The sequence below is a fragment of the Meriones unguiculatus genome, chromosome 14 (assembly GCF_030254825.1).
Source record: "Meriones unguiculatus strain TT.TT164.6M chromosome 14, Bangor_MerUng_6.1, whole genome shotgun sequence".
In the NCBI taxonomy this organism is placed as follows: Eukaryota; Metazoa; Chordata; class Mammalia; order Rodentia; family Muridae; genus Meriones; species Meriones unguiculatus.
This window is the reverse complement of record NC_083361.1, coordinates 28,883,586-28,910,530: the sequence shown is the minus strand read 5'-3', so window position 1 is coordinate 28,910,530 and position 26,945 is coordinate 28,883,586. Positions and strand designations below refer to the sequence as shown.

The window sequence follows — 26,945 nt, the reverse complement described above, 5'->3', positions numbered from 1 at the left end:
CACACATTCAGTGCAAACCAACTATAAAGTTCAAGTCAAAGAAAACAATGTTGGCGATCTTCATAAACGAGGCTTTTAATCTGAGAGGATCATATGGAGCTGGGCCAGTGACCAGATAAAGAAAAAATGAGGAAGATGGAAAGATAGGTTCTTCAGATGGGAATGACTTCAGTATCTTGGGGAAATGGGTATAGCCTTACATTTTAAACATTCTCTTGATGGCGTTGCTATAAAACAAAATATGAAGAGTATGGTATCTTGTGAACACATTGTTTGGTTGATAGAAAAAAAAAAAAGCAGAGACTGGAAAGAAAATCCAAACAAAGTCCCAACCGTGAAATCATAAGAATTTGAGTTTGGATCCTTTAGCACCCACATGAAAAAGGGCAGAGGTGGTATGAGAAACAGAGAGAAAAACCCTAGGGATTTCTGGCCAGCCAGTCTTATTGGTGGGGCTCCAGGTTTAGTGAGAGACCCTGCCTCAAAAACTAAAGTGGAAAATAATAGAAGACACCCAACAACAAGCTCTGGCTTCTATGTGCACGAATGCACATGCATAAACTACATACACAAAAACAAAACAAAACAAAAAACACACCAAAACTCTTGATTCTTTGTTCAACTTAAAAAGTAGCATAAAACCTATACTTTATGATAGACATCTACATATAGAGAGAGCTAAATATAACTTTCCTAATTTCATTTGCAAAATAAAACCTCAACGATATGTTGTTTGCTGTTGTCCTTCCTTTTGTTATTTGTCTGGGGTTTATGTTTCATTTTGTTTTGTTTTTTGAGATAGGGCCTCAGCCTGTAGCCTAGGCTAGTCTGGAACTCAGAGTGACCTGCTTCCTCAGTTTTCTGGAGGCTGGGACTACAGACATAAGGCACCATGCCTACCTCAATGAGGGTACTCTTAAGGAACATTTTTAAAAATCATTTTCTATTTTATTATCAACTTTTACTGAAACACTTTCCTATTCTTTACTACGAACTTTTGATGTTTATTTTAAGCAGATTCTTTCAAAGCGGACTTTGGCTGTGTCTGCTACCCTGTCCCTTCTACATCTTTCTCAAGGGTGAGAAGGAGCATTCTGGACCAAGGAGGTTAGACCTGTCAAGAAGCCTTATTCATATACTGTATAGATGGCTCCACACTCAGGATTTGTGGGACCCTGGCCCCTTAAACGAACTCAAGGTAGCAAATTCTTCAGCGTGAAAGTCACACACCTTCCCCAGGCACCCCCTGCAGTCAGCACTGCTGTTGGAGCACTTTGCGGCCAGCTTCAAAGCTGTGGCCTCAGCCCAGGATGCTTAGCTTGGCCCCCACCCAGGCTAGCCGTGGGCAGGAAGGGGCACTTACTTGGGTCTGGGCTGCCTGTGGCTCTCCAGGGGGCTCCTCATCCTCAGGAATGTGGGGCATGGCAGCCGCCTGGTTGGAGTGGCTGTGGGTGCCTGGAACCTCTGCTGTGTCAACCCCAAAGATGCTCCAAGAGGCTTGGGCTCCGCAGGCTGGGGAGATGCCAAAAGGACAAGTCAAATTCCTTCCCATCCCTGTCCCAAGCTGGGTTCCATTTCCAGGATCCAAGAGCCATAGATCGGCTGCTTGGTTTTGCATCAATGCGGGAGGTCAGTCGAGGCTAGGCTGGGAGCGGGCATTGGGAACTGCATTCATTGCCTTCTGCTCTCTGGCATTGTTTACACAGGCAGAGGTGACCTTTTGCATCTAATTTGGTCCTTACAGTAAACGCAGCTATTCCAGAAGAGAAACACTTCAGCTCCTCAAAGCTATAGCTAAGGGAGGACAGCTCACTGAGATCAGCGTTTGCATACCATCTGTTGAGCTCCTACTGGCTGTGTGACCGTCAGTATCAAATGGACTCCTTGGAGGACCTTTGATGAAGGTAGGCTCAATAGTCCCATTCTACAGGTGAGGAAAGAGTGGCTTCTTAGGTAGAAGCCACTTGTCTTGAGTCTCACAGAAAACTAAGTGTTTGCAGCCTGGTCTTTTTGATTGGCAGCCAGGGCTCTTTCCACTCTACCACACAGCCCTTCCTGTGGCCTGCCTCCTTCCTCTGGGAAGAACAGAGGACAGTGCCATTGACTGAGTAACCACTGTGTCACAGGTCCTAGGCGAGTATCCGCTGACTACTAGAGCCTATAGGAAAAGCCAGAGAGCTCCGCTGCCTCCCATGACACAGATATCCTTCTTGTTCCACAGCGAGGGGCCTGAAATGTTCTGCAAACAAGAGTGCTGCAGCCCAGCTTGATGCGTGCCTTTAGCCACAGCACGCCACACCCCTGGGGCCCAGCTCTCTAAGGCAGGGATGGTCTTTGGCTTGTTATGAATATTCAACATAGCCATAAAAATGGTGGCTGGTTTAAAGAATTGGAGACGTTTAGTCCAGGAGCTGGCAAAGGGGGTGCCGCCTTGGCTTTTGCATCACCCCAGTAAGGGTGACCCCTGATTTTCATCTTGGAAATTTCATCTCAACTAAGCCGTTTGTGCACTGAACTTTCTTTTTCTTTTTTAATGGTTTAATACCGGGTTTGATATATGCCAGATTAACTTCAAACTCATTATGTGGCTGAGGATAACTGACTCTCCTTTGTCCGCCTTTTAAGTGCTAGGAATCCAGGCATGTGCCACCGTGCCTGGCTGAATCATTTATTTTTTTCCTCCTCAAACAAACTTTTTGTTAGGCCTGTGCCCCATGTTGTGACACAAGGAAAGTGTAGTGTTTGGCCCTCGTGGGGTCTTGAGTCCAGTGCTGAAATGCAACTGAAAAACTGATTGACATAAATGCTTCAAAATGAGGTATCGTGAGACCTCAAGAAAGAGCCCCTAACTCTGCAGGCTGGGAGCATGAGACGTGGTTTTAGTGATGGCTCTCCGTGATGAGAGGTGTTTGAGCTGAGCCATGACACAGAACTACGAATGACACTAATCTATTTGCAGAATGGCCTCAGGGCTGAGCATGGGAAATGAGCTGGCAGAGGATGAGCCATGCTGGGCTGGGCTTCAACAGATTTATCCTGACTCTAGGGTCTAAAAGCAGGGGCCAGGGCCACTGTGCCTCCTGTCCCCAGAGGCTACTGGATGAAGAAACTGAGCATCAGGTTCCCCAAAAAAGAGCTCTCTGAATAATTTCACCATCTTTACTTAGCATCGGCAGCAATAGCTTCAGCAGTGCTGACAGTGGTAAGGGGGTCCCTGAGGGCAGCAAGTTGGCTCCCCTTCTCAGGTAATGTCACTGCCTCATCCCTGCAAGTCCAACCTATCTTTATAGGAGCCGTTTCCAAAGCATGGGAGGCAGCCATTCCACTTTCCATTTATGCCTTAATCTACACAAAGCATACTGTGTACTATAAAACAATGATTCAGACCAATAAGATCAGAAAAAAAAACAAACAGAAAGAAGATCCTAGGAGGAATTTGTGTTTAAGAGCTCAAGACTTTAGCCTGGGCCAGAGAAGCTGCAAGGGAAAAATCAGCCTCTTCTTGGATAACTAAAAGGTAAGCTTATGGCCATGTCACAAGTGGCATGTGACCCTCAGTCACGTAGCCCTGAGATCTCCAAAGAGCAGGTGTATGGGCAAGGACTCAACAGCCAAGTGAGAAGGCAAAGGAACCTTTTAGTGGCTGGAACCAGCTAAAGACAAAACAGGATGCTCTTCAAAGTCAAGAGTTTCCTGTTCCTGGAGACTTTCAATACTGGCTGGCTCAAGGGGTCACAAGAATTCCAACCACCACCATGGCCCTTTTTAACTCTGAAATCCTGGACTCAATCTAGTCACAACAAACCACAAGGATGCTCCCAGACCAGGTTTCATTCAGAAATCCCAGGATTATAGGGCCATGCCAGAAATATCCCTTTCTCTAACCTTCTACCTCCCTCTCTTGAAGACAGACCTCTGCCAGTCCCAGGCCAGAAACGAAACTTCATGAACGAGGTCAGACCAACCTGGAGGTGCTGGCTGAGGCATGACGGAGACTGGCTGCAGTCCCACTGGTGAGCAATATGGAGCCCACCAGCCCCCGCAGCCCTGCTGTGGGCCATTCCCATGCTGTTCAGGCTCCGTGTGCTTTCCCACCCATTATTATAAACTCACTGCTTAAAATAGCAAGGTAAAAACGTGGTCCAGCCCCCAGGGTGACATCTGGAGGGGGCGACATCTGTGGGGGCTCATGGGCATGTGGACCTCACATTCATCATAGCGCAGTTTGGAATACAAGCTCCAGGAAGCGAAGGTCTGGAGTGCCAGCCCGTAAAAGGAGAGAACACTGAGTCATGTTTGTCTCCCTGTCTCCCTTTCCATCCACTTCCAAATATTTCCTGATGCTTCTCCAGCCAGGTCAGGTTAAGTGAGTCATGCCAAGAACCAATTAACTCTTTGGACTCTACTCATTTGGCCTTTTCCCAACAGTGAAACAGAACCTGGCCCATTTTATGAGGAAGAAAACTGAGGCATAGAGAGGCGAAACAAACAAGACAGGGTTCAGTTACTTTTGGACCTAACGCAAAGTACCCAAGAGCCTCTACTGGGCACTTGCACAATCATTTGTGTAAGTGAAGAGGTTACAAGTCCCCAAACCATCCTTAGATATTTTGCTTACTTCATGAAAACAAAAGAAAAATGATATGCCTTTGTCATCCGTACATCAGTGTCCCTACTGGGTGTTCAACACTACTGTAAATATTCATGCTTAACCCCTACAAGAGAGGGCATGTGTTTACATAGTTTTGGTTTTATGCAATTCTGGGAATTGAACCCAGGGCCTTGAGCACGCTAAGCAAGTGCCCTGCCACTGAGCTACACCCCAGCCCTTTTTTGCAATTTTTATTACTTTTATTTAATATAATAAAGCACTGTGGCTCAGGATCAGCAAGGCCACGTATCTTGTAAGTCTGAGTCTAAAGGCTTCATCTTCTCTCTTACCTCGGGTACAGCCTAAGAGCCTGTGCAAGACCTCTCTGCAGCAGGGAGAATCAGGGTGTAAGGTCCCAGAGTCAGGGAGAGGATGGAACACTGAACTTTTGGTTGCCAGCCCAAGTGTCTTCTGAGGGTAAAGGAGGGGCCCAGCTTAGGGATACGGCTCAATGGGTAAAGTGCCGGCCATACAAGCATGAGGACCTGAGTTCAAGTCTCCAGAAGCCACCTAAAACTGAACATGACAGCAGGCATCTGTAATCCCATCGCTCCTAAGGAAGGCTAAGAGGAGAGAGGAAATCAAGAAGAAGCTGGTAGGCCATCTCACCTGGTATTAGCACAAACAAGAGACCCTGCTGCCAACGAGGTAGAAGATTAAACTGACATCTGCGATTGTCCTATGACCTCCGAACAGGAGCTGTGATGCATGGGTTCCTGCCCGGAGAAGAGCCACAGCTTGAGGTTTCAGGCCCCCTGTGCATGGCGTGGCAATGTGTCCACTCACTTGGGGAGGCAGCAGCCCATTCTTTGGCCTCACTTTTTACTCTGCCGGTCACACAACTGTCCTGAGACTTGTACATTGAATCACTCATGCTGGGAAGCCTCACACTTAGGTCAAAGGCATAGGCTCTGTCCACAAAGAGCTGCCTTAGAACCCTGTGGGCTGTCAGGAGAGCAGGAAGGCAGGGGGGCTCTGGCAATAGAGGCCATGTACCTTTAATTCTATTCCCAGCAGCCATCAGGGGCTTCTTGTGTTCATTGTCCTGGGGAACCTGAAGTATCTAGGGTAGCTATGGGAAACTCAGCCCACCTGGCAGGCCCCGTTGGCTTGCCATGCCCCTGCAGGCACCAGGCTGTCTTCAGGAGTCAGGGAGAAGATATGAACAGTTTTTACAGACATGTCCCCAGTGCTCTCAGCCTCCTGGGGAGCGGGCAATGGAAGTACTAACACTATTACATGCTTAGTCCCATTTGGCAGATGACAGAGACCTAAAGTCGTCATCCAGGAATTACAGTGGCAGGCTTGAACAGTGTATCTGCCTGACTCTGCAGCTCCCTGTGGGGCCAAGCCTGCTGGCCTCTCTCAGAGCCTGTGACCTGCCCAGAAAAAATCAAAATGCTCCCTTGAAGCCACAGTGTCCCAAGAGCATGGCATGCATGCTGTGTGGCTCTCACTAGCTCTGTTGATGTAGAAAACCCAAGAGGCCCTTGTGAGAAGCAAGGGGTTAAGCCAACTGCGCGTATCTCACTGGGGTGACTCAGGCTTTTCAGAAGGGAGGGTTTTGTTCTTCCAGCTTGGGATTTTTGCTTTCACTTGGCACCCAAAGAATGTGAGTGTGATTAGGTTGCTATTAATATCCAGCCTAGCTTCTCTCTGGACAAAGGACTGAGGCAGGAGACTGCTCAGAGTAACTATACGCATCTCTCTCGGACCTTCAACAAATCCAGAGGGGCAGGAGGCTGCCTGTCCTGTTCCCACTTTTGCAGATGGGAGCTGAGTCAAAGCAGAGAGCAGGGATTTGAGCAAGGCCACATCTAGGGAAGGGCAGCTTCTGGAAATGTCCCTGAGGCCCTGCTCCTGGGTGTGAGTGTGAGGCTGGCGGAGGGCAGAAGACAAGCCAGTGTGAGAGCCGCAGGGCCTCTGGTCCCCCTTCTACTCATGGTCTTGCTCATAGGAGAGAGCACCCTCTTCCTTGCCCTCACCCTGGGTGGCCTTAGAGAATGTGCTCAGACTACTAAGATGAGCCTGAAGTACTGGGCAGAGTCTCTAGGCCTGGCCAACAGCAGACCTGTGCCCTGCACTCTGAGTCCATCTGGTCTACCTCCTGCATGCTGCAAGAGAATCCAAGAGCTCAGTAGAGTTGCAACTCTTCTAGCTCTATGTAGCTGGATTAGTCTCCCTTGGCCTCAGTTTCCTCATTTGTAAAAAGAAAGTGACAGTTCCTATCTTTCAGGGTCGGTGTAAGGGTTAGAGTAGTAAGTTCCTGTGACATGCAGACACACAGCATGCTCTCTGGGAAGCAGAGCTTTCCATGCCTGTTCTGAGTAGACATCTGAGTCCTCCCAGCCATAGTCAACAAAACCTGACCAAGGCCCCGAGATTTTCCCCGTGGCTCAGAATCACACAGGGTCCCCTGCCTGGTGAGGGCTTCTCCCGTGTGTGTGCCATTGTGAGCATTGGACATGACGGCAGCTATGAGGGCTACAACCACTGGCAATGCCCACACTCCTGCGGGTAGACCGAAGTCATCACCCAGGAATTGCAGTGGCAGGCTTGAACATATGTGCCTGACTCTGCAGCTCCCTGTGGGGCCAAGCCTGCTGGCCTCTCTCAGAGCCTTTGTCCTGCCCAGAAAAGATCAAAACCCTCACTTAAAGCCACAGTGTCCCAAGACACTGGGTAACAGAGTGAATGTAAGGCCGACCTAGGCAACTTAGTGAGACACTATCTTGATCTAGAAAATACAAAAATGTACAGGGATATGGTTTGGCAGCAGAGGGCTTGGCTTTGATCCTTGGCTCCACAAAGAGAAACCCAAGAGTTAAGTCAAGGAACTTTAAGCATTTGCTAGACCCAGGAGGGAAGAATGATGATTACATAAAGGCTGCATAAAAATCACAGATAAGTGACAACAAGTGGAATGTGCCAGTGTGTGGTACAAAGTGGAGACAGAGCTAAGAAAAGCAGAATTACCTGGTGTGGCTGAGCGAACTTCCTAAGTTCTCTGAGGCTTTATTCCGTGTCTTTCTCACACGGTGACCTCGCGTGGCAACCTCACACAGGGACTGCTCTCATTGTGGTTTTTGTGATTAAATGTGATTATACAAGTATGGGGGAGGGGGCAAGACACCATGTTCATGCCCATCGGGACCAGTGCCACATTCACTCCTGCCCTGGGACTTAGAAAGTCCTGGGTGCAAATGCCACTGAAGCACCAGGAGGCTTAACCCAGCCTGGTTTTCCATGCTCGAAGTCCCTCAGCCTTTGAAGAGCGCTCAGGCCAGGGCCAGAGCCCCTGCTCCTTACTCATTCCCTCCCCCCACCATGACAGGAAATAAGCCCAAACCATCTCCCCAGGTTTCCTTTCCAGCTTGTTCACTTCAGCAGTTCTTTTTTTAAAAATAAGTCTGCTTAAAAACTTTTTTTTTCCTTCTTCTTGGAAATATGTGCGATTGCTCAATCCAAGGCAGTTCAAAGGCACCCGGGATGGCAGGAAAGTATCCGAGCCTCCTACTTAGCTCCAAGCTGAAATAAATCTTACCCGGTTCCCTTTGTGCCTGGATGTCTGAGACACTTCCCCAGTCAGTTAGGCCAGAGTGACATGAGTGAGTAATCGCTGCAGTCAAGGACCACGCGGTAGGCCAAGCTCCAAGAGACCCCATAGAGGGTAGCCCCCAGGGGTGCTCCGAAGACCTGGAGGGCCAGGGCCTCTCCAGGGCTCTGGGGTTGGCTCGGCCCTGCAGACCATTCAACCAGGCTGAACCTGGAATGCTAGGCCTTTCCTACCATGTGTTTTAGACAAGCTGCAGTGGTGAGGTGCTCAGCTCACAAGGGCCAACTCAAAGTTTTCCAGTCTAACTTAATAGGCGAGCCCCGAGCTCCAGTGAGGGACCCTGTCTCAAAATATCTGTCTGGGAATAACACTAGAGGTTGACCTTGAGCCTACATTGCAAGTGTGAGTACACGGATGCCTGCAGGAACACACACACACCAGCACAGGTGCATGCACAGAGTCAGGTGACACAGACTGAGCAAGGACGTCGCACTCAGCCACTCTCTTAGGATCCTGCTAGGTCTCAGTGTGGCCTGTGCTCTTGGTGGGGGGGTCTGTAAAGGGGACTCTCCACCTCATCTTGGCTGTCATTAGCGACATCCACTCAGCAGCAGTGGGAGATCTGCAACAGACCCGAGCGAGGGCCAGCTGTGAGGGCCGCCCTCTCCCAGCGCTGGCCGTTAACATTCACTGCACACTATGAAACCTGGCAAAACTGGCTTTTCAGTCTTGCCAGGGGCACACAGAACGCTGTCGCCCGGCTACGAGCCTGCCAGTGGTTGCCTTTGGACAAGCCCTCCAGGAGTATCACAGAAACTGCATGTGCTGACCACAGTGTCCAACAAATAGCCACCCTGGGGATACTCACTGCATTTTTTAATAACCTTTCCACATGTTTCTCTCGTGTGCCTGAGCTGCTTTCCAACTCTGACAAACTCCTACTCATCCTTCAAAACCCAGTTCAAACACCCCCTCCTTCCTAAACCATTCTTCCTCTTCACCCCAGAAAAAGTGGTTCCTTTCCTGTGCTTTTTTTCCTACTGCTGTTGCAACCAATCACCACTAACTTGGTGACATACAACATAAATTTATTGTCTTACAATTCTGGTGTTTAAAGTCAAGTTCCCTTTCAGTGGAGTGAAATCTTAGTGCTGGGCAGGGGCTGGAAAAAATAGCTCATCAGTTAAAAGCACTGGCTACTTTTCCAAAAACCTGGATTCAATTTCCAGCACCCACAACCACCTGTCCATCTGTAACTCCAACTTGGGAGATCTGACCCCCTCTTCTGGCCTCTGGGGACACCAGGAAGTAGCTCACAGACATACATGTGGGCAAAACCCCCACACATAAAATAAAAACATGAAAATTTCATAATAAATAAACAAAATCCAAGTGTTAGCAGAGATGTTTTCCTCCCGGAGGCTCAAGGGAAAGAAGCCCTCTTCTTACCTCTAGCTGCTGCGGCTGCCTCAAGCTCTTGTCCCTGCCTGCTGGGGTGCCCTCCTCTCCCTGTTCCCAGCATGAGCTCGGCCTCCAAGTGTGTACTTCCTCCTCTGACTTTGTGCCCCCTGATATAAGGACTCCAGTGACTGATGCTGTGTCTGTCCCTGCAGGTGACCCAGGTGATCTCTCTCTCCATTTGTGAGTCTCTGCTTGGGTCCACCTGCAAAGACCCTCTTGCATTCCACTGTGACTTCTCCCAGTCCAAAGGCCTCAGCAGTGAGAACATGTTGTTCATACTCATTCATTTCATGATGAGTGAATGTCCTCATAAATATTCATTATGAAGATATGAATATTCATTCTAAAGAAATAAATGTTCATATCGCAGTGATGTAAGGTACAGGGACAAACACAGGGAGCTGCTCTCTAAGTGTTTGTTGAGTGGATCAATAACAGCCAGTCTGGACTACGTAAGCAAAGAGGCTTTGCTGTAACTGAGAAGCAGCTTCGGTGTAAATAAGATTCACGAAGAGATAGCCCACACACCTCCTTCTGGGGGCAAGTAAGATGAATGGCAGAGCCTTCTCCGTGGACTGATGGGGTCTGTGGTGGCAGAGAGTGCAGCTGTCACTTAACTAGGGTGGCTACTACTCAGTTTTGGGGTCAGGGGAAAAAAATACCATCTTTGTTGGCCAGCACTTCCAGTTTCCAACTAGTGCTAAAAATAAAATCACCTGATTTAGAAATGTTAACGCTAATACCAAAAAAAAAAAAAAAAAAGAGTTGAGAAATTCCACAAGGACCAAACATGTGTCTCTGGGGAATCAGACTGCAGCTACCAGTTGCCACCTCTGATTTATGCCCTCAAGCATGCTCCTCTGGGCTTTACACACCAATTAATCTAATTTAGTCTCATCAGCAGTGCCAGCCCCAAGCACCCTCGGGAAGGCCAGTGTGCAAAGCCGAACCTGGCCCTTCCCAAGGGCTGGAGGTGCCTCATCAGGTGCACATAAAGTCTGTTCCCAGGGTGGTGTGGTCCTTGGGGTAACTCCCTGCTGGATATGGTTGCCCTGTATTGGCCTCACTTCTTCATAAAGGCCAGATATTGGCATCAATGTAGTCCTTCTCAAGCCAATGACCATACGCCTGGAAACATCATCACTTCAAACACAGCCCAGCTGTGATGGAAATCACAGAGCCAGCATATCACAGAGAGGGTGGCAGGGATCTTAGTAGGAGATAGACCACAGACCTAGCTTCCCTCCTAGCTCGGCCTCAAGGCTCTGAGAGCCTGACAAAGTCACAAACTTCTCAGGCTCTGGTTTGTGGCTGGTAAAGAGAGCTTAGCTACTTCTAACAAGTACTGTAGGTCTAAGCAACAGGAGGTATTATTCAAGCAATGTACATACAGACACGTGCAACGCGTTCCTTAACTCAACCAAGGATGACACTGACAACCTACGTCTTCTTTTGTCTGCATGTAAAACTGTCCACCTCGGGCTTCTGTGTTTGAGCACACGGTCCCTGAACTGGCTGTGCTGTTTTAGGAAGAGGTGGCCCAGGAGACAAGTGTGGCCTAGCTGAGGGAAGTAGATGGATCTACGGAGGGTGGGCCTTGAGGTTTATGGCCCCATCTGGCTTCCTCTTGTCTCTGCTTCCTGTCCCTTGCCTCACACTCTCGCCACCACAGCCTGAACGCCAACACCACCATGCTTTCCCACCCCGTAGCTAACCTCACACACACACACACACTCCTCGATGGCGGACTGTGCCTGCAGAATAAACCATTTCTTCCTCAGGTTGCTCTCTGTCGGGCATTTGGTCACAGTGATAAAAACAGCAACCAACACACCTTTTCCCGGCATTCCACCCACATCCTCTCTTCCTCTTCCTTAGCTACATTTCACTCCAGACTCAGGTATAGACAGTGGGGCCAACAGGTAATTCACCTCTGCAATGATGAATGATGATGAGAAGACGATGAATGAATGAGTGAGTGAAGGAAAGAAAGTGTCACACACTCCACACAACAGATGTTAAAAGTACAAGCCCCGGGTCTGAAGGTACCTTGGAAGCTGTGATCTCTCCAGGACTAATTTCTCTGGTGACCCCATCAAGGCTTTTGGAGTTCCCACACAGGAAGTGGGGAGAACCCAGCCATAGGTTACATCTTCCTGGAGAGATTCGAGCGTGCACCGGTTGGGCTGCGGTCCATTCGGGGTGTGGTGTGGCCGCCCATTCCCGGAAGGCTTCCCCAGGTGAGCTCCTGACTTTGAATGTGAAATGTCCCCCATGGGCTCCTGTGTTTAAACACTTGTTTCCCAGCTGGTGATGTCATTTAGGGTGTTGGGGAACTTTGAGAAAGAAGGACCTCATTGGAGGCCGCAGGTGTCAGGGACCCCACTTTGAGGTTATATAGTCCAGCCTAACTCTCTGCCCACTGTCCACTTCCTGAATGTGACACATTGTAACCAGCTGCCTCCCACTCCCACCTGCCCTGCATGAGAGACTGTAATCCTCAAACTGGAAGCCAAGTGAAAGCCTTCCTCCTCAAGGTGCTTCTTGGCTAGAGCATTAAGAAAAGTAACTAATTCAAGCACGTTTCCTGGTTTTTCTGCCATGTGTGTAGGCAAATTTCCCCGAGAGGATTCCCAGCCCTGGAACCTTCTCAAGGCTCAGGGCCTCCTCCTCTTCACCTCCAGGCCTCTGTCCTTCCGCCCAGGAGTCCTTTGCAAACGGACTTTTAGGACAAACTGAGCAACGGGGCGTGAAGTTTCAACCCCAGCCTGCAGCAGGTCTCTAAGCAGCCCCACTGGTCTCTCCAGCAGCCCTGGGAGTTAGCCACAGCACCCACAAGGCGGCAGGAGCCCAGGGGCCACTGCTCCGGCACTCCTGGGACCACCTCCTTCTCAAGAGAGGGCAACCATAGGGCGTTCAAGGTGTAAACGGCCTTGAAACCAAGCCCCAATTCCTTCTCCAGTATGCAGACAGACTGACACCTGCAAGCCCTGCTCACTTGGTGCCTGGAATCACTAGTTCCTGTGAGGCAGGCCTTTGAGAACATTTGTCCCTCGTCACTGGCAGAGGACCAGTTTGCCAGTCCAGCTCAGAAGCCAGTATTTACATCTAGATCAGAGCCAACTGCATCCTAAGGCACTTGGACAACTGCACCTAAAGACAACCATTCCTTAGGACAGGGATCAGAACAGGGAGAAACGGCATTTTGTCCATATGAGATCTGAAAAATGCCAGTCTAGCAAACCAGGAGCAATAGCCTTTTCTTCAAAATTTTGTAACAGACAAAAACAAAATTTCAACTCAGTAGCCTCCCCGTCATCCTCCCAGACTGCCCACTTCCCAGCATGCTTCTCTTTTGCGCCCTCCCTCGCCTGTTCTTCTTTACTTCTCTTCCAAGCTTCACTCTGGGAAGTGCCCACTGGGACCTCTATGCAGGCCTTGGCTTGGAGATTCCAGAAGAGAAAAGATGCCCTCTACCACAGCTGTCTGAGTCAGCCATTCCCTCAGCAAGGCCTGTCAGGTGCCAACCTCCCAGGAGCCAAGCCTTGACCCAGGCGCTGGGGCGTCACAGTGAGTCTTTGAAGGACGCACCCTCCCAGAAGCCTTCCCTGACCTCTCCTGGATGCGGTGTCTTCTTGGCCTGAGAAAGCACCTGCAGCCACCATGCAGTAATTACTTGCTGACCATGCAGTAATTTCTATTTCCTGAGAATGCATGTCACCAACCCAACCCCAGGGCAGACAGCTCACTTTCTGGAAGCTACTGTAAGGGATGTGGCACAGGCCTAGCAGTCACTCAGCGCCGGTTAGCCTCTCTTTTTGAGGGATGGATTCTTACGACCAAACCTCATTCTCATATGGCATATGAATCCCAGAACAGACAGAAGCTCTGTGGCAAGGGATTGTGTCTCCATCGTTCAAATGAAAACAAAAATCAAACTTCAAAGATGCGACATGAATGCTAGTGCACACTCACATATGTGCTCACAAATGCACACACAGAAAAGCAATAAAAACAAGCAGACAACAACAAAACACCTCCTAGCTGCTGTACCCAGACTGTTCTCTGCAGCAGGAACAATGGGGGAGGGGCTCCTGACAGTCTTGACTTCTCGGGTTCCCAGTCCTACCTGAGAGCCAGCATCACCAACCAGGACATGCAGCTCTTCTCTGGGAGCTAAAGATCCTCAGAGTGTCCCCAGGGTGGAAAAGCAGCAGCTGGGATCCTCAGAGACAAAGAGGGAGAGCCTTTCCAGAGCAAGCCAAAGGACTGTCTCCAACTAAGGTGCCTTCACCGGGCTCATCTCTGCACTGTGAATCTCAGCTTTCAGAGATCATAGAAAGGCTGCCGTAGCTCGGGGCTGGGCTGCAGGGCAGAGTCAGGCTAACTGCTATGTGGATGACCTCGTTATGACTTGGGTCCCAGTCTCCTCATCTTTACAGCAAGCATTGATAGGTTTCCAGCTGCACCCCACTTTCTGCCTCTAGAGCCAGGCTCCCCACTGCCTAGGAAGAGCAGTCATGAGCCTAGATAACGCCAGGGCAGGAGGCAACCCCAGGGGGGGGAGGTGTGGCCTGTGGAAGTCCATGAATTACCTCCACTGCTCAGGAAGATAGGCTAAAAGGTGGAATATGACTGAAGCACAGTCGGCCAGACTGTAAGATTTTGCTGGGCATGCTGGGAGGTTTTACTCTTAGTTGTAGTCTCAGAATTTAAGAGAGGAAACCAGAATCCTTGTGAGGATGAACTTGTTTAAGTCAGTGTGAAACGCAGCACAGCTGAGAGTCAAAAAGAAACAAGCCTCCGGGGCTAGGCTCCAACATCCCCATGAGCTGTGGGAGCTATCTGTGGTGGTTTCTGCTTTAAGGAACAGTTCCTGGTCTTTCCCGCTGACCCTGGCTTTTGTCGGCGTTGGAGCTCGGGTAACAACTGCTGCACCTGCTGCGGTCGTATGACTGTAAAGCTGGGTGCACCGGGCCCTCACACCCCAGACCTCCCCTCACCTCTCTGCTCTGCCACTTGCCTGAGAGCCCAGCTGGAAAAGCAGGTCTATGGCCAGCATGCCTGTTCCGAGCTTGTCTGTAAATAAGAATATCCCATGACCCTGTCTGTTGCAGAGGAGGGACTGGGCTGAATCACCTTCCAAGTCGCTGCCTAAATCGGTATGACACACACCAAGGTTTACTGTCTCACCGCACAGGAAGGCCCACAGGGCACTTTCCTCTGGATATCCTTGAGAGACTATTGCCATCAGAACATGGGCTCCACCTGACTTTACAGCCTTTGTCTAACCTAGCTCTTACAACAGCCTGCTTCGGCGAAAGTGTGCAGCCAGCATGATCCACGCATCACGACCTCTAGGTATGTGCGATAAACAGGCCTGAGCTGAGTGTTGTCTGACTCCCCGCCCAGGGTTCTGTTCAGTGTCCCATAATGAGGCTTCTAGAACTGTACAGAACAGAGCATCTGCAGCCTGAACCTCAACAATAACCACCACACAAGCTGTCGACACAGGACCAAGGTGGTTCATCTGGCTAAGGCCTCATCAGCTCATCACTTCCGTGGTCCTGCAGGGGTCTACCCTGGAAAGGGAGGGTAGGCCAGCAGGCCCCCTATCCAGGCTGTGCCCGGAGGATCCCAGGCCTGGGAAGTCATTGGTATTGGCAGGGTTTATTAGGTCTGCCCAGGTTTACAGATCTGGGAGCTCCCATACCTCAGGGGATATTTGCCCTCAGTGACCTGTGGTAGGCTCCTCCTCTAGCCTTCTGCCCTATTTGCTCATGGCGTTTTGAGTCATTTAGTGGAGAACATGAACTTCATCCCAGCATTTGCTCTTCCTAGCTCTTGACTTTGGCCCTTGAATCGCGAAGTTCTCTTAAATTGTTATGAAAATGAGTATGTAAATATATGCAAATCAAACAATGAACTTACCACTAAATCTAGCACAAAGTGACTACTAGGATGGTAGTTTTTTGTTATTGTTGTTCCCATATTATTACAAGCATTCCTCTAGCAGAGTTGAAGAAATTAACATGATTGTCCCAAAAAGTAAGGTGCCCTGGAATACAGCCACATTGATTTTTGTAGTTTGGTGGTTTCCTCTCCTTCAAGGGCAGTCGAATAGCTCAGACTCACATTATCTAACTCAAAAGCAAAACAAAAATAAATGTATTTACTATCTTTTTGCCGAAAAATTAAGCAACCAACCCTGTCCCAACATGGTTACAGTTGTTTTCAGGGTGATGTCCCCCATTTGGCAATAACTCCAGGGCTGTGTTCTCCTGGGCTCTGTGCTTCTCATCTGTGTATCCCTGACCCTTAAGGTGTAATTAGGGCTCTGTCAAGGTTGTGCTGAAAGGACTTTGAGCAATGCACTTTGAGCACACACCTCCAAAGAGCCGCTATGGGAAGATGGGTCGAGTTTTCCTGAGGACCGAAGCCAAGAGAATCAGTGGCAAATGGGACTCTAAGGGGCACTCGGGAGTTTGAGGTATTCCGAGCAGCCTCTCCGCTCTAGAGTGGAGGCTGTGCAGACAGTCCTCGCTATTGCCCACTACCCCGTTCAGCACCCTGGGCCTCAGCTGAGGACTGTTTTCCCTGATGTACAGGAGTGGAACCCCTCTCTTAGGAGAGAGACTTGCAAAAGTTAATAACTGTCTACACCCAAAAGAGCACACATGGATGGCAAGCATGTCACAGCCACTCCTCCGGTCCTTGCAGTGGCCAGTTTGGCTTAACAGTTTTCTATGAATGAACTGGCCAGCATTTGTGGTCTTCTCTGCAGAGTGACATTTCGCTTAGCTTCAGCCACCCACTCTCACATTTTCCGAGCAAACCTTGAGGGAAGAGAACTGGACTTTTTCAAGGCAGTGTTATCAACCTTTCATTTGCAAGCCGGTGATGGCCAGCAGCCTCCCACCCCAGCCTCTCTCCCTGGGTTTGGCTTTTCAGATTCAATACAATGGTTTTGAAACTTTCAGCTCCCTGGAGTGCTGCCAGAAGCCCGGCCTCTCCTATCTCCTGGTGACCAAAGGCCTGACAACAGATAGGGTGGCCTAGACCCTGTCCCTCCCACACCCATGCCCTGTGGTCAACATATCACAGTCCTTCCCATCATGTATGGCAACTCTCTCCTGTGGCTCTTTCTTTGGGCTTAAGGAACATACAGTAGCCCGGAAACAAATCTTTAAAAGATTTCGGGTCAGATAGAAGAGGAGAAGGACCTCCCCTATCAGTGGACTAAGGGAGGGACAGAGGAGAAGAAGAGGGAGGGAGGATGGGATTGGGAGGGGATGAGGGAGTGGCTACAGCTGGGGTACAAAGTGAATAAACTGTAATTAATAAAAAATAAATAAATGAATTTTTAAAAAGGATTTAAAAAACAAAACACTGATATGGAGAGCTCTAAACACACAGCTCTCCCCAGAGGCCTTATGGGAAGCTACACATGGACAGAAAACGGTATCCATTCTTCACCATCCAGGATCAGAGAGCCTACCACTTGCTCAGAAGCAATGTCATCCCTTTTTCTCTCTCTCCTGTATTTTTCCCCATGGACCCAAATCCTGAGCCGGCAGCTTCTTGATTATCTGGGGAAATCAGTCCTCCTGGAGTTTGCATTCGAGTTTATGGATTGCCTCATGAGTGATTTATAATTGCCTACTTCCTAAATGGGCTTGCAGCCAGATATATATATATATATATATATATATATATATATATATATATATATAATACTCAGAGGCTAAGAGAATTAAAAGCAGTAGCAACAAAGGGAAGAGGGGCATAGCCTGAGCGGCAGGGGGATGGCTCGAGTGCCAGGAGCCCCAGGCTCCTGAGGCTCTGATGCAGGAAGACCAGCAGTGCCTTGCTCTGGCTCATTGGAAGCATCACAGAGCAGAGAGCAGGGAACAGTTGGATGACCACAAATGCACCCTGCTCTCTAATGGGAACAAAGCTGCAGGGAGATGTTGCAGCTCAGGACTTTTCAACTACATGCACAGAAGGGCTTTATGGGCATGTATTTCACCATGCTGTTTACACATCAGACTTGGCTTTGCTCTGTTTTTAATTTTTAAAGTTGATTATTATTCTTATTACAGTGGGGAGGGGCTTGTGTGTGAAGCTCAAAAGACAGCATCGCAGAATCCACTCTTTCCTGTGTTTGCCCACTTAGTCATCTTGTCCTTCTGCTCTTTCCTTTTTTAAATTAGTTTTTAGGGCTTGGGACGTGGTTCAATTGGTAAAAAGTGTTTGCTGTGTGAGCACGAACATCCGAGTTGGGTAAAGGTGTTTGCTGCTGTGAGCATTTGTCTGAGTTTGCAGTACCAGCACATATTTTTTTAAAGGCGTGACCACACCTGTAGCCAAAGCCCTGAAGGGTAGAGACGAGAGTGTCACTGAGGCTCGCTGGCCACCAGCCTAGCTGAAAAACAATGTGCTAGGTTCAGTGAGAGACTGTCTCTCACTGAAGGGAGTACTGAGAGTGACGGAGGAAGACACTCAGCATCCGCTTTTGGCCTCCACGTGGGTGTCTAGGCATACACACACATACACACATGTCATGGACATACTACAAAACATGCATGCACATGTCCAATTGGTTTTAAAGATTCACCTTGTGTCTGTGTATGAGTATGTGCATGTGTATGCATATACGTGTGTGTGTGTGTGTGTGTGTGTGTGTGTGTGTGTGCGTGTGTGTGGTGTGTTTGTACCCCCAGCGGCCAGAAAAGAGTGTTGAATTCCCTGGAGCTGTTAGAGGCATTTATGAGCAACCCGGTGTGGTTTCTGGGAACCAAATTCTGTTTGTAAGAGCAGCAAGTGTTCTTGGCCACTGAACTATTTCTCCAGTCCCAAAATTTATATAAATATATATACATATTCAAGATTTATATATGTGTTTTAAAGATTTGTTTTATTTGTATGTGAGAGAGTATGTGTGTGTGCATCACCTTGAATAAGAGGCATTTATCTTCTTACAATCATAGGGCTGGAAGTCCACGGCCAAATTCTGTCTGGTTTTGTCCTAATGATGTCTCTTCTTAGCTTACAGATAGCTCCATTTCTATTGTGTCCTCACGTGGTATTGGCGGGAGGGAGAGGAGGAGGGGAAGGGGATCAAAGGACAAGGGAGAGACCCCACATAATAGGAAAAATATTTTTGAAAAGGATACTTAGTGAGAGAGTAATGTCTAGGGTAAAGAACTGCTATTTCTCAATAATAAAAAGAACATAATTTTAGTGGGTGAAAAATTTGAATAGTCATCTCTAGAGAATATACACAAATGGGCAACTAAGACTTAGAGCTTGGGAGGTGGATCAGTGGGTAAAAAGTGCTTGTGGTGTGAGCATGACTATCTGAGTTTGGATGCTTGCACACACATGTTTAAAGGGCACACATTTTGACATCTGCAAAAACATTCAACATCAAAGATGTTCAGCCACCAAGGAAACAGAACTCAGAATAACAATGGAATGCCGACCCGATCAACAGGAGGAGAATCATGACTCGTACTGGAAACCGAGCCAACTGCTAGCGGCGTCACGGATCTTGGAGGAGAGAACCTACACCCACCACTCTACTAAACCAGCATCTGCATTCTAAATATTTGTCCTTGTACCCGCAGGTAAGTGCAGTCCTCACCCCCATCAAGGAAACATCTCTTTGCAACAGGCAGGGACCATTACCAGACACCAGTAATAGCCACAGGAAGCTTGCTGTGGGACTGTGTCTTCTAGGGATGTCAGAAACTACACCCCCCCCACAAAGGCTCACCAAAATGGCTGCTTAAACATGAGCCAACCAAGGATGACACCAATAGGCATGCCAGAGTGGACAGGGGAAAGACCACAAGGCCTCAGCCCTGCAGGTAACTAAAGAATGCTGAGAGTGGGAGCAAAAAGTCTTCTCCAGGAAAAAGCGTAACTCTCAGCTATCCAACACCAAGTGGTCAGCCCTGAAAACATACACAGAATATACAAGTAACGTTACATACACTGAGCAGATTGTATTCATGTACTTAAGAATAGGTGTCATATATGTATATATATATATGTATATATATGTATATATATATATATATACATGTGACAACAATTAATGGAAAAAGAAGCCAGGGATTTGAAAAAGAACAGGAAGGACATATGGAAGAGTTTGGAAGGAGAAAAGGGAAGGGGGAAATAACATAAGTATAATCTCAACTCGAAAAAAAAAAGCAATTTAAAGAATATAGTATCAGTTCAAACCCATTATGGCAGCAAAATCATGAAGCCAGATAACAAATTTGATGAGGACGTGAAATACTTAGAGCACAAATATTGCTGATAGAAATAGTAAATGGTGCCTGGCATGGTGGTGCATGCCTGTAATCCCAGCACTCAAGGAGGCAAGGCAATTGGATCTCTGTTAGTTCAAGGCCAGCCCAGTCTACAGAGTGAGTCCAGGACATCCAGGGCTACACAGAAAAACCCTGTGTCAGGAAAAAAGAAAGAAAGGAAGAAAGAAAGGAAGGAAAATAAAAGAAAAAGAAATAGTAAATGATGAAAGCACTTAAACAGAGCCGCATTGATCCATCAGTTCTGATCCTTGAATTTACCCAGGAGAAAACAAAAAGAAGAAGAACAAATTTCTATACAAAACACGTGCACAACGTCCGAACAGCCTTTCCTGCGATAGCGAAAAGGTGGACACACAATACATGCTCCTTATGTAATCAACAGTGGAACAAATTAGGGTGTGACCATACAACAAAATACTACTCAGTCTAAAACAAGAACATGCTAGACTACACATCTGGGACGAAATGGGACAGAGCAGGAGCGTAGAGAGATGGCTCAGTGGTTAAGAGTATACACTGCTCTTACAGAGGACCTGAGTTCACTTCCCAGCACCCACATCAGACAGCTCACAGCCACCTAGAACTGCAGCTCCAGGTAGATCCAACACCCTCTCCTGGCCTCCATAGGTACTGCACCCATGCAGTACCCCCTTCCACACATGCATGATTAAAAATAATAAAAATAGTAGCTTAGTCTTCATGTGGGATTCCTAACAGCAAGATCAGGGGCTATCTCTGACTGTGTTGCCTTCCTTTTGTTCCCTTTCCCCTAACTTGGGCTGCCTAGTATAGCCTCAATAGGAGAAGATGCTCCTAGTCTTCCTGAAACTTGATATGCCAAGGCTGGTTGATATCCATGGGAGGCCTCCCTTTTCTGAAGAGAAGGAGAGAAGGAGTGGGTGGAGGGAGAGGAGGTAGGAGAAAAAGATTAGGAGGAGAGGAGGGATGGAAAACTGCAGTTGGGATGTGAAGTAAATAGAAAATTAATTAAAAATTTTAAAAAAACAAACAAAAAAAGAACTCTCAAACCATACCAAATGAAAGAAACCTATCACAAAAGATACATTGTATGACTTCATTCATATGAAATTTCAGAATACAAAGTAAATTGCACATGTGTAGGGCAGAGGGGGATAGAAGAATGAAGAGTGGCTGCTAACATGAAGAGAGTTTCTTGAGGCTAATTAATTAGATTGTAATGATGGCTACATAACTCTGAATGTATTAAAAGCCAGTGCAGTCTTTTGAATCAGTGAGGTAGGAAGTGCATGGATTACATTATAATAACGCTGGTTTAAAACTTAAGAGAGAGAGAGCGCATGATAGCTGACCCTATATTTTTACCTCTGTGGGAAGTTTCCTGAAACATAAAAGGTATGGGCTAGGGCTAAAGTTCAGTGAGAGTGCCCGCCTGCCGTGTGTGCAAGGTCCTGAGTTCACTGGCCAACACTTCAGAACTGAACCAAAACAGAAAAGAAAGAAGATGGTGAGATGATGGAACCTAAGCTCTTAAATGTACATAATGCAAGAAAAACAGATGATGGGAGAGATGAAGTTTGCTTCTCTGAGAGGGTCGTGTTAGAAGATGTGAATGGGAAGACAAGGAAAAGCCTGAAAGAAGAGAAGAGAAAAGAGGCCAGGACGTATCAAAGCTACTGCAGACGGGCAAGTGCAAGCAGGGCTAGTGCAATCTGGGATGCCAGAGTCTAGACAAGAGATCACAGGTGCATTCTCTCTCACACACACACACACAAATGCACGCACACACACGGTTCAAAGTAGGACTTTTTGGGAGAGCAGGGTATATACCATTTTCCATGGCATACATACGCCTGGAACTCTGCCAGCAAAGGTGAGCTTTCTGAACATAGCACTAACGGGGACTGTGTGACAGAATTCTCATCCTGAAGTCTCTATGAACAAACAGAGACAGGATTTACTCCACAGCAGACATCTTCAGACCTGTTTCATCTCATCAGCAGGGAGAGACTAGAAAAACAGGACTGCGAGCAATTCCAAGCTCACAAGGCCGTTCTTCTGGGATTTCCGCTGAGAATGCCCCAGAGGTGCTCCGGCTGCCTCTCTGTTCACCCCTCCCAGTATGACCGCCACACCAGCGTGACCGCCACAGTGAGCATATCCCCTTTGCTTTAGGCACTCCTGCTGATGATGGATGCCTGAGAAAAATTTTTTAACTCAGCAGGAAAAGTAGCTGTGATCTGCACACAGTGTTGGCTTCCTGACAACGCAGCAAAGGCGAGAAGGCCAGTGAAGTTTCTGGATGTTTTGTTCTGATCTCTTTTTTCCCAAACTCTAGAGTCAGCCAAAGTCCAGGCTGCCCAGTGTGCCTGAAACGACCCTGTCATCTCCCAAGATGGAAGACTGGAGGAGTTGGTTTTGGGTGCTTCCAGCTCTGGGTACCATAGAGAAACAGGAAGCAATCCTGGGATGGAGGGCTTTGGCAAGGCCTGCAGATTCCAAGCATGCTGCATCAATGCAGGATGGGGAGCAGCCCATGAGCTCCTGCAGGGCTCCCTAAATGTCCACCATTTAAAGCAACAGTAAGTGAATGTGACTCTTTCCAAAAATAGTCCTTAGAGCATCTAAAATTGCCTTCCTTCCCAAGCCAGGCCAGTCCCTCCAGAATGATGTTGCTATTTCTAAAACATCCCTGTTTTCCCAGCATGCCTTTGTCAGACCCTAACTGCCATCTGGGCCACCCTGGGCTCCCCTCCCCTGGTTCTTTCCGCTCCTACCTGGTTTCTCTCAGCCCCACATTTCCCAAGCTGCCTCCCAAACAGATAATTCTCAAGTTGTGCCTTCCCTTTGCTGTTACTGAGTTGGAGACCTTTAACCTGGCACATGGCTTAGGAGAGCAGAAACAGCCCACTAAGAAGCTTGTAGCAGAGGTACAGACAAGAGGATCAGGAGTTCAGCCTTGGGTAACAGGGAGTCTGAGGAGAGCCTGGGCTCCATGAGACTCTCTTTTAATAAAATGATAATAACAATAATAATGATGACAACAAATGAAACACAGAGTTTCACTTAATTCTTAAGAATGAAGGTTGGAGAGTAAAATCAGTCCCACAGGGCTGAACTTCTCTAAGAGACATATTCGGGGAGAGGGGAGATAGCTCTAGTTTGCTTTCTCCATATCCAGATTTATCTATTATGGAAACATACAACAGGTAATTTTGTGTCTGGCTTCTTTTACTTAGCCAATGTTTTGAGGCTCGTGTGTTACAGCATTTATCAGAACCTTGTTTCTTTGTATAGGTGACTAATGTTCCATTGTATAGACATACCACATTTTATCCATTTATCAGTTCATAGATGGGGTTATTCCTGCCATTTAGCTGTTGGAGATGGCACTGCTGTAAATATTACTATACCCACTTTTGTTGGAACACTTATTTTCAGTTGTTTTATGCAAATGCCTAATTGTGGAACTTCCAAGCCGTGTGACTTAATTTCACTATCTCTGATCATCACCAACACAAGTAGTCTCTGCTTAGATGATATCATGAGATGAAGTCATGAGACGAAATGCCAAGGCTCTCTAGTGGGATTTCATCATGATTTCCCTCTCCTTGTTTAATGGCAAGGCGACATGTCCATGAAGGTCCTGGCAAGACCGATACTCTAACTCAGTGTCCTTTTCATGCCACCACAGGGCCCCCTGTCCATCTGTCTCTCTGTCCAAGCTCATTTTGAAGTAACTGCCTTTCCAGAATTGGTTCTCAGAATGCTATTGTTCAGATATGGCCCTTGCTGGGTGATAGCCTAGCCATGCTTCTGTGACCACTCTGTCAGCTGGTACCTCATATAATTTTTTTAAATTTTATTTTGCCATACTGAAGATGGGATCAGTAGCCCTGGACATGCTAGGCAAGCTCTCTGTCACTAAACTATATCCCCTGGCATTTTTTCAACACTTTAATTTTAAGTCAGGATCTCACTAAGTTGCCCAGGATGTCCCTGGATTCACAATCCTCCTGCCTCAGTCTCTCCAATAGCTAAGGTTACAGGCTTACGCCACTCATTTCTAATCTGCTCTTTCTCCTGGAGCAGATTCTACCCATTCCCTGGGAAATAATGTATACCTTTCCTGGGTGCTCCCCTGCTTTCTAGAATCCTAGCTGGGTGGTCTCTTCTTGTTCTTCTACCAAGGTGATTCTAACACAACCCACAGCTCAGCCAAAGCTCTACAGATTTCCTCCCTGGCTTTTGTTGGTCCCAGGAATACCTATTCCTTCTTGGAGAGAAATCAGCTCTTAGTCTAAAGAATCCTAGACACCTCTAAACCAATTTGATAGAGCCATGCTGGCTTGGGCACCAGAGGCTGCCAGCCTAGTAGTCCACATCTACATGGAACCAGACAATAACACAACAACAAAAGACAAGCAAGAGATGACAGGACAGAGTGCCAACCTTCCCTGTTCACAAACCAAAAGCCTGAGAAACTCGAGCATCCTGTGAGTAGATGGCATTTCAAATAAGGAAGCTGAGGTTCCATGAGGTACCATGATGCTTTCAAAGTCGAGGGAATAGGAGCCTACGGGGGATAAGAATACTCGGGGCCCTTATTTCCCCTATTCTCACCCACCACCTGCCTTCCAAGTAGGAGCTTTGTGGGATGATCTGGCCTTCCTTGGTGGTCCTACAAGAACTGAGAATCCTGTAGGTTCTTGGAGCTCTACCCCCACATCATTCATGCACAAACACCAGAATAGCTGTTCCCAGAGCATGTGTAAGTGGTGATAAGAGCTCTAAAATGCAAGCGCTCACATGCCACTCCTTCTGGGGATGTTGGCTTCGGCCCTGCAGGACATCTCCGAGCACTTAGGGTACAAAAGCCCAACATAAATCTCCAGAATGGTATGGCAGGACATAGTGTCTTCCAGCCTTATTTAGTCAAGCCATTTTTTTTTCTAGGCCAAGTGTCCCCTGTAAAACACAAGTCTGGGGTGTTCTAAAGCGTTTTGGATTAGAAGGTATCTGGGGCGGGAGAGGAGGGTGGCTGCAGGAGTGGTCACTCAGGGTTGTGACTAGATCTGTGTCACCCCTGAGCTGACAGCTGGCTTCCTGTATTGGTGCTTCATACGAAAATCAGGAGCAGTAGTTCGGGAGACAACTAACAGCCCTCTGTCTCACTTGTCCACTGGGGATGGCATAGAGGGGGAAGGTGCTGGGGTCATCCAGGAGTGTTGACATTTACATACATGGCTTTTGAATTCTAAATATGTCTTCCATATTGGACTGTGTGTATGCACATGTGTGCACATGTATGTAGAGTCCAGAGGTCAGGAGCCATTCATCTACCTTGCGTTTATTTGTCTGGGACAGCGTTTCTTGTTGGAGCTCACCAAGTAGGCCTCAGTTGCCTATCCACTGACAGACCAAAGGATTTACCTGTCTCTCCTCCTACTGGAGCTGGCATTGCTAGCATTCAACACTACACCTAGCTTTGTGTAGGCTCTGAGGATTGAACTTAGACCCTCAGGCTTACACAGCAAGCACTTTACTGACCGAGCCTTCTCCCAAGAGTCCATACTGGACTTCCTGTCATGAAACCCCTCGCTAAGGATTGAGGGAAACAGTGTGTTTCCTGGAATCCAGGAGTTCTTGGCATGCCAGGGGACAGATTCGAGGACTGTCGCCAGGGCCTGGTGAAGGTTCAGAGCATGAAGTAGCTGTCCCCAGTTCTAGGTGATAGTGGCACCACAGCCTCCAGATGTATTCAAGACAACCAGGTAACATGGGCAGGACTAACTTCTTCATCAGATACAGAGGGGCTAGGGCAAAGAAAGTGCTTCAATTCCAAAAACAGAAGGGAAAAAAAATGGACTTTTCGGTCAAGGAATGTGTTTCAGTAGATATGTTTACCTTCCCAGCAGCCTAGAAAATAACACTTCAAGATTGGGTTTATTTTGTACTCTCTTTAGCCGAGGGTGACCTTAGACTCCTGATCCTCTTCCCTCTACCTCTTGAGCGCCGGGATTCCAGATGTGGGCCATCACTCCCAGTTTTATGGGATGGAACATAGGGCTTCGTGCATGCTGAGCAGATAGCCAACCAGCTGGGCTGCATTCCTAGCCTGTAAATTATTTTCTGTAGGAAGAAGAGAGCCATGAAGACAAAAGTGCCTGGGGTAATGAGAGTCTAGGCCCAAGGCAGGCGGCATCAAGCTTGGCTGTGCTGCCTTAATGCGTGCCTAAAACTGAACTCTGGAGAACTCATGAAAAGTTAGTCAGGTGCAGATCCTATGGTCCCCAGGAGGATATGGAAAACAGAGCAAGGTGTGTGGGCATATGTTGGCTACAAGCTTAGTCTCCTGGGTCTCCCTGGGTTTACCAATTCTTCTTCACTTTGGGAACTTTGAAGGTGTTCCCAAAGTCTGCTGGAATGCCTCCCCCCCCCCATTTCTGATGTCTGCAATATCCATCCCTTCCCAGGAACTTAACTCCGGGATCTGTGAGCACTCTCGTGCTCCCAAAGCCAGAGATGCAGGAACAGCTGGAGCTAGAGCGTGAGGAGAGGAAGCCAGGCTAGCGCAGCTCTGCTAAGGATGGAAGCAGGACCGTCGGCCCCGGTGCGAGCGGTGAATGTCTAAACTGAAGCGTTAATCAAGCACCTTGTTAACAAAACGACGGGAAATAGGCAGCCCTCCAACCGTAAATGTTTCTTTAAGCACTGTCTGATGCCAGCCCAGCTGTCACCAGGGGCACTGCAGGGCCTTTCAGAGAGTGAACGGTAACAGCTGGCTCTCAGACACACCTGCAAGGCCCCTCCCTGTCACCCACACAGTGTCTGTCACAATTATTGCCCTGGGATGGCCCCAAATCATGCAACTGTTGGGTAGATCCCTAAGCCTTGCCGAATAAACAGTTTACAAGTGAGGAACCAGGCCTTTAGAGAAGGGAGCAACAGCTAGCTC

General features: G+C 48.0%; 1 protein-coding gene across 3 annotated transcripts in view; it reads right to left on the bottom strand.

Annotated features, from left to right (window-relative positions):
- Positions 1-26,945, bottom strand: part of Irag1 (inositol 1,4,5-triphosphate receptor associated 1) — a 105,309-nt gene that overhangs the window by 69,311 nt on the left and 9,053 nt on the right. For 2 of the 3 annotated variants that reach the window (XM_060367030.1, XM_060367031.1), the window contains exon 2: positions 1,364-1,512. In XM_060367030.1, the coding sequence (XP_060223013.1) occupies positions 1,364-1,423 (60 nt within the window). In that variant the 5' untranslated portion in view covers positions 1,424-1,512. Of the gene's footprint in view, positions 1-1,363; positions 1,576-26,945 lie in introns of those variants that run through there. The other variant, XM_021627718.2, reaches the window with a different exon arrangement.